The sequence below is a fragment of the Desmodus rotundus genome, chromosome 10 (genome assembly GCF_022682495.2).
Source record: "Desmodus rotundus isolate HL8 chromosome 10, HLdesRot8A.1, whole genome shotgun sequence".
Taxonomy (NCBI): Eukaryota; Metazoa; Chordata; class Mammalia; order Chiroptera; family Phyllostomidae; genus Desmodus; species Desmodus rotundus.
Window position 1 is genome coordinate 108,271,763 of NC_071396.1, and position 13,866 is coordinate 108,285,628.

The 13,866-nt window shown below is 46.0% G+C and overlaps 1 protein-coding gene and 1 pseudogene across 3 annotated transcripts in view; both read right to left on the reverse strand.

The window, feature by feature from the left end:
• TMX3 (thioredoxin related transmembrane protein 3) overlaps positions 1 to 10,792 on the reverse strand; it is a 33,179-nt gene extending 22,387 nt beyond the window's left edge. The window contains exons 1-4 of one of the 3 annotated variants that reach the window (XM_024580380.4): positions 10,587 to 10,792; positions 9,702 to 9,756; positions 6,827 to 6,866; positions 5,492 to 5,615 (exon numbers count right to left, since the gene is read on the reverse strand). In XM_024580380.4, the coding sequence (XP_024436148.2) occupies positions 5,492 to 5,615; positions 6,827 to 6,866; positions 9,702 to 9,756; positions 10,587 to 10,632 (265 nt within the window). In that variant the 5' untranslated portion in view covers positions 10,633 to 10,792. Of the gene's footprint in view, positions 1 to 5,491; positions 5,616 to 6,826; positions 6,867 to 9,701; positions 9,757 to 10,586 lie in introns of those variants that run through there. The other 2 variants (XM_071219556.1, XM_024580382.4) reach the window with 2 other exon arrangements.
• A 1,914-nt stretch (positions 10,793 to 12,706) lies between these two features.
• Positions 12,707 to 13,363, reverse strand: LOC112322852 (nuclear pore glycoprotein p62-like; annotated as a pseudogene).
• Positions 13,364 to 13,866: the final 503 nt, after the last annotated feature.

The window sequence follows — 13,866 nt, forward strand, 5'->3', positions numbered from 1 at the left end:
AAGCGCACCGACTCCTAAAACTGCACACTTAGGTTTTACGGAGGAAAATGGGTGCATAATAAAAACAAGCGCACAAGCAAAGCACAAATTACAGGCATGTAAGGACCCAGGTTTGGGTTCTGGCTTCTCCATTTATCATCCATGCAGTTCTGCAGAATTTCTTACCTTCTCTGACCACTTCCCCTCTGAAGACAGCCCTCCCCTGGTAGGGCTGTGGGTGGGACTCAAAGGTGAGCCCCTGGAAAAAGAACCCCACAGACAAGCTGGCACACAGAGATCCTCGGACGCCAGTGCGTTTCCTGTCTCTTCTCGACCCTGATCGCACTGCTGGATAGTTATCTCCTGAAAATTCTATGTACCGATGGCATTCATAAGAATAAGCACGTGTAAAGTACCTTATAACTGGCTTTAACAGACATTCAACTACACATTAAAAAACAATTTTGTGGGGGAAGAAAAAATGTTAATGTTTTTCAAATAATAATACTAATAGGTAGATTTGGTAACCTTTTTAAGAGCGAGTATTGATTAGGCAGAAGGGCTGAGACTGTGACTCAAGTCTGAATTTACATTTTTTTGTTCTTTCTGTTTTCATTAGAGAATAGTTTGTGAAGAAACCTAAGATCAATTCCCTCATGACTTGAAGAACCCACTTGTAACATGCATAACTTCCCCTGAAGTTTTGTCATTTAAAATGGTCATAAACTGAGGTGACACATGAAGCCCCTATTCTGCTGTTTTCTCTCTGAAATGACAACAGCTTGAAGAGACAGAGCCTTGGAGGTGGGTCATGGAGATCTCGGATTCAGGCCCAATTCTGCCTGGAACTTTGCTGTTTGCAATTACTCACAGTCATTTCACTGCTGCTGACCCTCTGTTGCTTCACCGATACAATGGGAGGGAGGAGGAGGAGGAGCTGAACTCAATGTGAAGTCCTCTTCAGCTCAAATACGCTCCTTTTCTCAGTACTTGTGTCAGTCACTATGAGTCTGACACAAAAGGGAATACCTTAGCCGCGGTTCTCTGCTGGGGGTGGGGGCTTGTCCTCCAGGAGCGGCTCTGCGAGGTCTGGCAGACACACTGGGTTGCCACCACTTGGGGGAAGGAGCGGTGCTACAGGGGTCCAGTGGGTAGAGGCCAGGGATGCTGCTAAATGTCCTACAACGCACAGGAACTCCTTCTGCCCTCAAAGAAAAAATCATCCAGCCCAAAATATCCACAATGCCGAGTGTGAGCAACCCTGAGGTACAGTCACTGACCAAAGGGGCTTATAATCTGTGAACAAGGAATCGGCAAAAATGTTACTGGCCCGATGCCATTGCAAGTTTATACGTGGAAGGGAGGTAAAATATGACCTTTACCTATGTCACACTCAAGTTGAGGAATACACGGAACTTCAGTGGATTCGTAGTAAAAATCAATGTATCATTATAGCTAACATCATAGCTACTTTACATTCCGAACAAGGCACAATTTTAGCACTCCTTTTTGAAGGGATATGTACAAAGAGAGAAGCTAAAATACGTATGTGAATTTACACTGGGCTCTATACAACTTTTAAATGTTATCTGCTTATGGTATTATTAGTTAAAACCAGGCATCAAGAAATCTGGGGCACAACTGCAAAGGCACAGGGCAGAACGAATTGCAGCAGCTCCACCTTCTCTGGTTCAAGGTCTAGCAGAGACTTGCTGCACCGCGCCCGACTGCAGAAGCTCCCACGCTCTGCAGCGTCCCCCAACCCCGACACTGAGGGACTTATGCACTTGGTCATGGAATAATCATCCCACCCCAAGCCGAGGTCCTCTAAGGAACTATTCATCAAGATGACGCTTTGCTTTACTCTGTGATTCTCCAACTTCAGTGTGCAGCCGAGTCAGTCACCTGAAGTCCATGTACAGACAGAGTCTCAGCACCCAGCCTCAGAGATTTTCATCGGGTGGGGCTGGTGTGGGCCTTTGGAACCTGAATCTATGGGAGCACCCCAAGTAATCCAAATGCAGGCAGCATGCAGACTGCACCCTGAGAAACACTGATTCTGAGACCGCCCGAGAAGCAGCCCACAGGGATGGAGGGGATATCATTAAACAGCCACTCCTTTATACTTCACACTTAGACACAGAAGCATGCTGGCAGCTGGCCTGAAAAGAAAAATTCAATTTCTTTACCTCTTTGATTCCAAGTTTTACTAAACTGCCTGCACTGGAGCTGCCTTGAAGTATTTCAGGAGACTTAAAAAATTAGATGCCAAAAATCTATCTGTAATCTCTAAACAATCATTCTTGAATGCTTCAACTTTTTTTTAGGTACTAACAAGATAAATTTCTTTTTCTCCATAGCACATAAAACATCTCCTTGATGCTGTAATAAAATGAGAAATGCATCCATCACTGACATCAAACATTAAAAAATACCAGACAATTTACTTAGGTCTATTGGTTATTATCTGCCTGTCCCCACTAGAATGTAAGTTCTGTGAGCAGAGACTTTGTCTGTTTGGCTCACTAATGTCTCTCCAATGTCTAGACCATGACTGGGGTATGTCCCGGAATATGGTGAGCACTCATTACACAGAACACTTGCTCTACAACGTTCAACACAAGACCAACTTTTCAATACGCTCTGTTTGTGTGCCTCAAGTAGCCCCAGGATTTGTAAGCAAGCCTCGCCATGCAGGCTGGGGTGCCGGCTGGAAGGGGGTGGAGGTTTAGCAGACCACATCCGAGGAGTACAGGTCAGTAAGTGAACAATTCCAGGCACAGGGCAGTCCTCAGCACATACCAGTCCCCCGCCCTTCTCCTAAAGCTGGAGGTGTGCTTCAGGTAATGTGTTAAATTTGTTTCGTACAATGCAACCGCTATAGCAGTTACTGTCTCCCATCAATTCAGCATAATGTGTAACACAATGCTAAGTGTACAAAAAAATAAAATCTGTAACAATTATAACATCAGAGGCAAAATGTAAACCTCTTAATGGTTCATGAATATGAAATGAATAAATGTCCCACCAGAAAGTAAAGCTAAAAAACTGTATGTGAATTCTTAAGACCTATAAGAATATTGTTTTTTAGTCACAGCATTTAAAATACTTTTCTTCCCTAAGCTACTCAGAAAAAAGTCTTCGCTATTTTTCTCCATAGTGCCACTTAATAAATACTGAAAAAACTAATGAATTAGATAGTATACATTTTTTGACAGATGTACACTGTTAATTATCACTGTAGCATCACATGAGTAGTTCACCATTATGATTTTTACTGATTTGTAGGAAACATGTTTCTTACTGTCTTTATATTCCCATATGCCCCTGCACATTACTTTATTACTCCACTGAGTGATTCAGGAGATCACAAGACTGTGGCACGTTGAAGGGTTTACTGCACTTGTCGATTTGTTCCTCTTTCTCCCTCTGTTAGACCATAAGGGTTTGCTTTGGCCCTTGTTTGGTTCCTGTGGACGAGAGCAAGCCTTGACGAGCAGCAGCGACTAAACGCTGACTGAATGAGTGAATGACTACGTGAATAAATGTACGAATACGCAGGTGCAATCAACATAAGAGCAAAGACACGGTTAATTTACTTTCAGGAACAGCAGGTGAAAGGAGTAATTTCTTAAACTTTGCTTCAAGCTTATTTCAAGAAACACCAACTCAAGCATATTATTCCGTCTCTCTACCGTAATTCCTGCCACGGATCTCTTCTCCTCCCCAAGTTTCAACAACTCACTTGTGGAACTCAGTAATTCCAGCTCTAACACCTTGTCTGCACTCTGGTTCCTATTCCCAGACATCAATAAAGCAAAATATGTACCACAAATTCAAATGAGCTGCTAACGAGAAAAGCAGATGAAATTAAATTTAGTACTCTTCTCTCCATAACCAGTGGTGGTGTAGCTCAGTAGATATGCTAAGAATCTGACACCACTACTTCCAACTGTCCTACTTTCTGTCACAGAGCTATCTATCACATCTGTGACTTCACCCTTAGCTATGCCTCTGAGAGCTCCTGCTTCCTCCTCTCTCCACCGCCAGCCATCCAAGTCTGGGCTCCCGGCACCCTCCTCCCAGCTGCATCCAAAGTCAGCGCGATTCTTCTGTCTCTCGTCTCTCCTCTTTCCGTCTGGAACGCAGCAAGTCGTTGGCCCTCTAAAAAACGTGTAATGCCTCTTAACTGACAACCAATAAAATCCAAAACACTTTGTCCCACCTGAGGGGTCCTGAAAATCTGTCATTACCCCTTAGCACCTTATAATGCATTGGCCATTGTGGTAAGGGTTTTAAATGTGAAATATTAATACAATCCTCCAAATCGAGAGGACTGTCACTCTTCTATTTTTAGGCAAGAAAACTAAAATTAAAGAGACTGAGCACTTTCCTGAAGCCACAAAAACAGGACGTGGCAGAGTTGGGATTAAAACATAAGTCTGTCTTGTTCCAAAACTACATCCAGAGTAGAACGCCCATTTTCTAAAATGACTTCCACTTTCTTCATTAATTAAAGGAAAAGGAAACATACATTTACTGAATACTGCAAGGGCTTTACAAATGCTACATCACTGAAATCTCAAAGTAGTCCATGAAAGAGGCGCTGCAGTAAAAATCCACCGGTGTGGGCATGGAAGTCGGGTGTGCTGAGGAACGTCCCTGGGGCTGCGCAGCGAAAGCAGCAGGCTGGGCCAGGGCTGAACTCAGACTCCCTGAAGTCACGCTCTTTCCAAATTCCTATGATAACTTATCTTTCTCTCCACTTGATTTTACCTTTTTCGAAATCTTTAAGACAGGCATGGGTAACCTTTTTCTGTAAAGGGTCATAAACGTTTTCGGCTCTGTGGGGGGTGCAGTCTCTGTTACAACTACTCACTCTGCCACTGGGACCTGAAACCACCCAGACAGGCCAGCGGGGCTCGGCTCCAATGAAGCTCCACTTACAAGGCCAGGCAGTGGCCAGATTTGGTCCATGGGCTGCAGTCGGCCAACCTCTTCTTTAAGTCTATTCTCTGGCACCTTCTTACTAAGCTCACTTCCAACTCTCTGGTTTTGCTCTCATATTCCCTCTCATGTCAATTCCTTCCCGATCCTCGTCTGCACTTATCCTAACTGAACTCGCCCTTCACCTTCCCATATACTCCCCAACCACGCCACCTCAGACAACTCAAACGACAAACTCTCGTGCTTAATTCCCACACCACCACCAATGGCTCAGTGCTCACATTCCTACCTACAGTTGCCCCAGGTCCCTCATTATCTGCAGGGGGCTCAAAATAGAAACAACGGCTTATACATCTCTAGCAGGCTGGGGTTACCATGGTCTGCACATTACACACGCAATGGTTAATTCATTTAACTCATAAAGCAGTCTTAAATGAAGATACCTTTAATTTTATGTGACCAAAAATATGTATGTGTTTCTTCCTCCTACCTTGAATGCTGTTTTGCATAACTTAAACATTTTCATTAGGACAACAGTTAAGAAATGAACTGAGCAAATGCTTACTAGAGTAGGAAGTAGCATCCATCTTCCCAACTTTAACTGGCGAACCAATGCTTTTCATCTCAACACCAACTTCATTCCAAATCGGTTCCAGCTTTTTACAATGACCACACCATGGGGCATAAAACTTGTTAAAACAAAAACAAAAACAACCACTAAAATGCTGTGCTACCGTGAATACCAATCTTAATTTTTAAAGAATCTATTTGACAAAGTGATCTGATAATAATCTGTTTTAGAAAAAAAAATCTAAATATAACTTTCAAATTGGTTAACATAGTAACAAACACACACAAAAACCTAGATAGGTTAACTCCTAGCATACACCTCAATGTTGACACTACTTTATGGTATTTCAAGTGACTACTGATACATATTTAAAATAGATATACAACTTACAGTAAGAGCACCTTAGTTTCCAAGTGATGTGTCCATGTTATACATAAAATGAGACCACCGAATACAGTACACACACCATACACACACTCTATTTCTACCTATCTAGTTCTACTGCAAACATTCCAACGCAGCAGGCGCCTTTGCTACTTCGGCGTAACCACTGGGGACGGGAGCAGGCGAAAGGACAGGAGACCAGTAAGATGACTGGTTCGGCAGAGGGGCGAGACAGGCTGGTTAAACTAAAACCACTGGTCTTCCTTCTCTGCAATCACAGCTGCCGGGGGCGGCAAGTGGTGTGAGGTTAAACGGTAGGGCAAACAGCTTGCTGCACTTTCATGAAATAGGATTCATCTACTTGTTAACACTACACTGTAGACGTGTCCAAGCTCACACGAGACAGTTTCACAGTGGACCTCGTGCCCACAGCCTGGCCTCACCGAGTGTCAGCTCCGTGCCGCCGTTACTCCTTCTCTCAGGGGGCCACTCTACTTTGTGACTGAGGCATGGGAAAACACACCTGAACACCGTAAGGGTTAATATATTCCAAACTGGAAAGTGAGGAAAGGAAAGGGAAAACGTGACTTTGTTCCCTTTTAGATGAAATATGACGTTGAGTGCCAGATGACTGATTACGGACACCATCTCTTGGACAACATGAGGAAACTGAGAGTGAATTCTGTAGTAAAATCATACCACACCCCCCTGGGACAGAACCCGCAAGTTCACCTCATTGGAACTTCATCAAAATCAGGTTCCTTCCCAGGAACATTAAGGCCCTGGGGTTCATTTTAATATAAAACACAGACAATACTACCCAAGAAAACAGAACTGAGTAGTATACCTAAGTACTGAATGTAAGTACGTGGGTGGAGGAGGACAGAAAAATAACACTTAAGATGGTAAGGGAGGTTCGTTAGAACAAAAGAACGACATACTCACATCCACAAGCCAAATGTCATCTTTTCGGCTGTCTTTAAACCTAGAAAACAAAAAACAAGAAAACAAATCTTCGTATGTTTCCACTTTACCACTGAATAGTACAGATGGGGATAAGTAAGTATAGGAGCAGGGAGCAAATTCTCTCAATAAATGTTTAGGCACAAGTTTTACTCAGTGGCCTCTCTGTCTTTCCCATGAAACACCCTAGTAAGAGGAGAGCACTGATGAAGCAGCGAAGCGGCTCTTGATGGAAACAAAGACACACGCTTCAGCGCCTACCCCTCGGCTCCATTCACGCCTGGCGTTACCGTCGGCACAGAGGCTGCTATCCTCCGAAAGCTCCGCTTGTCTTTGGTTGCCCTTGGTTGGCATTTGGGAACTTGAATTTCAGCTGGTAAATGGTGACTCATTGGTCTCACAATGAGCAAACAATGTGGTTTGCTAAGAACAGCTGCCTTCCTTCTGGCCTTTTCTGACCCCCACCCAAAAACTAAAGAGAGGCAGGGATTACAGGCCTATTCAGCTACTGATGCTGTCCTATGACCACGTGGGGACCTTGACAGCACTCGACTACCAGGTTACAGGAAAGGCCACAGCTGTTGAGAGGGGCCCCGACCAACAGGATACCCCGGAGGCCCGCCAGCAGGCCTCCAGGACTCTGCTCCTGGATCCCACTGATCTAGGTTCTGCATTCGCACCGCACATCTCAGCGACCTCTCAGCTACTACTGGGCCCGTCGCAGAAGGACAATTCCACAGGCCAGCACAGATCCATAAGCACCCCAAGTTGCTGGAAGATACACACCCTTCAAGAGGCACTCGCTGGCCTGTTGCTGGGCCCTGGTGGCCCACGGCAGCAGCAGGCTCACAAGCAGAATTCCCATCATGCTGCCGAGCAGGACAGCTCTGGCACCCACAGTGCGGCAGGAATGGCAAGGTGCCCAGTGGGGGTCTCCCAGCTCTATGAAAGGCCTGGTGAGTGCCCATTTACCTCTGGGGAATAACACCAAGGAGCCGCCTCTGGCCCAATGGGGTCCCAGACATAGAGACCTCTGTACCCCGCCTAGGCTGGCTCAGGGATGGCTCCTCCTGCTTCACTTGAGTGCAATGGAATTGGGTGTAGCCTCCACCAACCTGAAAGAGACTGTCCTTCGCCAAGCACGGTGGAGGACCTTTGCACATGGCAGCTTGACGCCCTGCAGAAGGTGGTATGATTACCTGCCCCGCTGTCCTCCCACCTCCTCCTCGCTCCAGCCCCAGCAAATAAGCACCACTCTGTTTTCACTGACTTGTGGGACTGTGGCTAATGGCTTGGCCATTTGCCAGTGTGGCATGTAAACAGGACTCCCTGTAAAGATGAGACACCTACATGAAGACGGTTTCTGCCCCTGATAAGAGTTTTCGTACTGACATGGATTCTCACCACAAAGGACCCTATGCTAACCAAGGAGCACACAAGGCCTGTCAGCTCAACATGGAAACCAACTGTCCTTCACCCCAGAGCAAGCAGGGGCACAAGCGACAGCCTGCTGGGTGCACGCGAGGACGGAGAGGCAGGCACCATCCTGCACCGGGCTGACATGCATGGATCAGCCTGAAAATGCTGTCCTGCCTGTCAGAGCCTGAGGCTGGCAGGCCAGGGCCTTCGGAGCCGTGAGGACAGACGGCACCCCTCGTGATGTGGGGCCAGCCCTGTCAGAGTCAGGGTCCACAGAGCATCCGTCTGAGGAAGGCAAGAGTTTGGGGTGTCTATGCCTGCTCATCCCCTTCCTCCTGCCCAGGCAAAGCCATGGCTGTCAGACCGCTCTAAAGGAGGTCTACAGTGACGCTGAATGCAATGACCGCCCTGTTAACAACGGCTCCCCCCAGAATCAGTCTCTGTGAACAATCCACGAGTGCTTACCAACACCCACTGGCCTGGCTGCTGAAGTGCGCCACGGGGCCCTGAGGCCTTCTGCTGCTCCAGAAAAGCACTGTGCCCAACTGACCGGCTGCTATACCAGTGTCTTTGCGAGGGGGTCAAACACATTGAACGGAACATAACTGAGGCTTGACTCACCTACTGCTACAATGCCAACCAAGAGACAAAACCAAACAAACAAAAACAAAACGAAACCAAAAAAGGGCACCAGCTTCCTGAGTTCCATTCCCCCAGGTAGAGCAGCGCCAGGCAGGGGTCGGGGAGGGGGGGTGGGCAGCACAGACCGAGGGGTCCCTCTCACTGCTGAGGAACACTGACCCAAGGCTTCTGCCTCTGCCTCCCATGGCCCTGTGGGCAGAGGGAGGGGCAGGAGTGGAAAGGCATGGAGCCCACGCTGCTGCGGAAAGTGCCTCAGCCACGCCCTCCGGGAGGAGGCCTCTGCAGAGGTGCTGAGGAAATGCCTGAGGTGAGGCCCCCCAGATCCAGAAAGGCAAGCGGGCTGGGCGTGCAGTATCCAATTATGGCTGGTGAGGGGAGGGAGGCCTTGGACTTGCCTGAAAGATCACACATGGGTTTCGGTCTGGAGCAGGGCTCCTCACCTACCACAAGCAAAGCCTTGTGATTAACGCTGTGGTACAGCAAAGAACAAAACAACGAAACACACACGCGGTACGGTCCCAAACTCCAGCACTGCTTATGGGAGATTAAAGAAGAAAAAATGTAACAAATACAGGTCAAATGATAAAATAGAATATAAATTGAGTTTGCCACAGGTTTTTTTTTTTTTTAATCTTGTAACAGTGTAAGTCTTTTTGTACATACATAGCACTCGCAACTAGCCCTAGAACCAAATTAGTCCTGTATAAGCACTGGTCATTACTGTCTCTACTATGAAAAGGTTAAATTCATACAAACACTCAAAAGAAGATACCATTTAAAAAATATGTATACTCACGATTCATCTAAATCTTCTACAAATCCTTTACAGAAAGCCATACCAAGCAAAAAGACTGAAAGAAAAAGACAAAACATACAATAAATACTGATTTATCATGACTTGTACTATTGCTCAGTCACCTAGTGTTTTTGACTTTTTACAGCCTACCAAAAACTTCATCACTGAGCCCTCCCAGGGCACAAGTGATGCAAAGCATAAACAGTTCATTTGGTTAGTAAATATCTACTCTGCACGCAACCATACTATTACAGGCAAGACAGCGCTAGTGAATCAGAGGCTCGTTTTAAATACGCTTTCACTTTCATGCTCTTTTCCCTTTTGAGCATTTCATCTTTGGGGAATAGAGACAGGAATCGCGCTATGTTTCTCCAACACCAAGGATCTCCTGGGAAAAAACTCCAAATGCCATTCCAAATACTGTTAGTTTTCATCCCAAATTGATGCATAGAAAGAACGCCGGGCCCCATCGCTAATCCATATTCGGGAACAGTGTCTGGCATGTCTTGGGAACTGAGTAAAGGCAGCCCAGAAAGAACCAGGGGCACGGGGGCTGAGAACAGGCCCACGCGGTCCGGGGACCTGAGCCTGTCCTGCCCTGTCCCCGGCCACCGCTCTCTTCAACCTCTTCTTGGGAAAGGACAGGACTTGGAATCTAAAGACAAAGCACGGGGTGGCTTTGAGCTGGGAAGGTCTCATTCTTCACGCCTATCAGTGCAGCCAGTGCCCTGGAAAACTTCCTGCTACCGAGAATCAGAACCAAACGGAAGGCAGCCGCGCCTTTCGCGCGTGTGGCACTGGTCTCAGGCAGTCCGCCTCGGGGCAGCAGCCACGGTCAGGGGTATTTCCGCGGCCCCGCTCGCATCACCCCCGCCAGGCCTGTACCTAGGGCACACAGCCGCAGGGCCACCCCTCGCGTCCCAGCTGCCATGGTCCCAGCGGAGCGCTGCAGGCCGAGAGACACACTAGCCGCTGCCGCCTGCGCTCCCGGAAAAAGAACACGGTGCGGAAGGAGAGCTCGGCTCCGAGAACAGGGGCGGGGCAGGCCCGGCGGCCTCCGTGTGCTCCCAGGACCCCACCGGCCTCCGCCTCGGAGCATGCGCGGAAGTAGAGCGCGTGTGCAGAACGGGGCGCAAGCGCAGTGGCGCCCTCAAAGCGTTTGCGTTCCCGGGGCCCCGGGGAGCGTGGGAATGGAGTGTGAGGTCACTGTTAGGTGTGGACCGAGCAGAGTGTGTGGCTTGGAGGCGTTTCCGGGAAGTTCAGTTCCCGCTAAATTTGAAAAAAGGTGTAGATTCCCTCGACTCAGCTTGAGGCAGGACTCGGCCAGGGCACTCCCTTCGCTGCTTAATTGCAGTGGGCGATCAAATTCCTAAAGAGGTGGGTGTTTGCAGTGGTTAGAAAGGCTGGGAAAGGTTAAGTGTCTGCGTGACGCTCCATATACTGTTTCAACGGTGGTTTTGGAATCGTCTTTGAGCCATTTTGCAAAATGGGAGAGCTGTCTTATAGTAGAAAGCTGCATTAATGCTTTTTTTTTTTTTTTGCCAATTAAAGGAGTCCCCGTTTTTGTTTTTGTTTTTGTTTTTTTTGTCTTGAAAACTGAAAAAACGAAGTGGATCATTGGATATATTTTTTGATGACTTGTTCCTCTATGTTTTCTTGTAGAAATAAGTAACATACTTCTACAAAATATTAAAGTGGCTATTTTTATACACAACAAAAACGACTTATAAAAGCAATAAGATTTTATTTGATGGTTACAGCCGCAAACACTATGTCTAATTCAGATGAGATCAGTTATTGAATGTGTGTTGAGAACAGAAATGGATTGTTAGGTCAGCTGATTCACCTTAGGTTCAAAGTTCCAACAGGCAGAAATCTCATAAACATTGCTGTTCCCAGTGACTAGAAGGTTAAATTATAATCTGATTGAAAGTGAGCCCTAGGTTTCCTCCCTTTTATGCACATAGCGTGATATCCAAAGCAGACCTTCAGATTCAAATATATTTTAAGTGAGTATCTGGTTTATTCTACAAACAATATGCATAAATATTTAATGCTCTTCGAAGTTCTCAAATTAGGAAATACAGATGAGGATCCAGGGGCTCACGAGGTAATTTACTGAATAGCTATAAAGGATGAAATTACTATCGAAACAAAGCCTCAGACTCCAGAGCTGGTTTGTCTGTCGACCTTCCTTCTTTCCATTCTTTATTTTTTGAACATCACTTTTATTTCTGATTTAGGTGAAAGACGAAACACAACAGGTCAGATTGTTATTAAACTAAGAACATGGCTTTCTCTTGAAAAATTAACAAAATACAAAAAACAAATAACTATAAAATCACATGCTAAAAACAAGTAAAACACCAGGATAAACTCTACGTCAAAAATGAACGAATTGCCTGAACCTTGCCCTTTCAATAATAATGTAATTCAAGTCCCAAACCATCCTAACTCTTCTTCCCATCTCTGAATTTCTGTTGCACACTTTGTGTGATTCATGGCACACCTCGTTGTACTGTTTATATTGCTTTATACCGATAGGCGCTGATTATAGATCAAGCTAGACAGTGAATCCCCTGAGGAGAGAGACTTCACAGTATCTGCTACTATGTAACAGGCGCCTGCCACAGGCTAGTTGGCAATTACATTTTGGCCAGCATTTCTCTGATATGGTTGGAGTGAAAAGGATGATGTATACCGGTGGCAGGATTCGGAATTGAGGAGAGCAAGATACAAATTACAAAACAGAGTCAACATGTAATAGGCTGCTGCCCAGATAAAAGGGCTAATATAGCTCTGATTTGCTAATACTAAAAGCCAGACTGTAGTATTATTCTCAACAGCACAATATTTAAATGAAAGAAAAAACCCTAAGGACACACATACACACACACGCTTTTTGCAAGCAAAGTTTATATACCAATTGTTAACTATTCTATTTCATGTCATCAAAATTTGTAGAGGATAGATAACCCAAACAAGCATGCTGAAGGTGTGGTCATTCAATCAAAAGCAATCCCGACATTGCATTCTTGCTCCTTGTGAGGACAACCCTGGAAAACCTGTGCTACCCCTTCCACCTTCTTGTGCAGCATGCCCGTATTCTGGCTAATCCACTGTAGAGAGTCCATATGAGCCTTCCGAATTCTGCAGGTGAGCTTGAGCAGGTCAGCTGCGTCAGCAAGTCTTTCAGATATATTCAGGTGCTCAATAATGTCGTTGAGGTCCTGGGCCATTCGTTTCAGCTGAGCATCTGTGTTTTCTGCTATTTTTTAAGTCCTCTCACACTCCTCGTCTACATACTTCGGATGAACAGACCCACTCTGGTTCTCCACAGACTCCTCGAAAGGGGTCAAGAGATCTTCTAGTTCCTTCTGCTGCAACAGGACAAAATCCAATTCTTCTTCCAGCCTTCTCTGACCCAGTTTCATTTTCTCCACTTCTCCATGTGAAACAGTAATCTTCTCACCCTTATGGATCAGTGGATGGTCCCAGGCATTGGCCTGGATGTCCTGGTGAAGAAAGTACATCTTTTGATCTTCTAACTTGAGGTTCTACTTGTTATAAGACTGTCCAGCTGATGAGAGGTCATCATGGGAGTTACGATTGAATTGACAGTCAAAGTAAAAGGTGTAGAAGCAAACGGCCTTGAACAGCATTATAAATCCCAGGTGTTACCAGTGGTTTTCAACTGAAGATAAAGGCACTAGGGGTTATATTGGTGGTGGTGGTAGTGGTGGTGGTAGGTGCTGACGGTGTGGTAATTCACCTGCTCCAGGGAATTGTAATCTAAATCTCAAAGTTATACCTGCAAGACGTGCAGCTGAAGTTACTGGGTTGCAAAATGAGCACCTGGTAGCAGCAGTGGAGGTGGAAATATCTGATATCGATGTTCACAACATGGTGTTTGAACTAGCAGTCGTGGCAACAGTGGATAATGGCATCAAACGGTGGTGGCTACTGCCGCTTGCTGGTGATCTTTCTATAACACCACACTGCCTCTCATGATTTCTTTCTGCCCTAGAATTACTCCCTCTTCCCTGTCTTTTTCAGTCATCTTATTTTGGCTTACGGTACAAATGTTTGACCAGTCACTTTCCCTGGGAGCTATGCAAGGACTTTCCAGCTTAGTATTTTCCATATCCAACCGGACACCCCATCT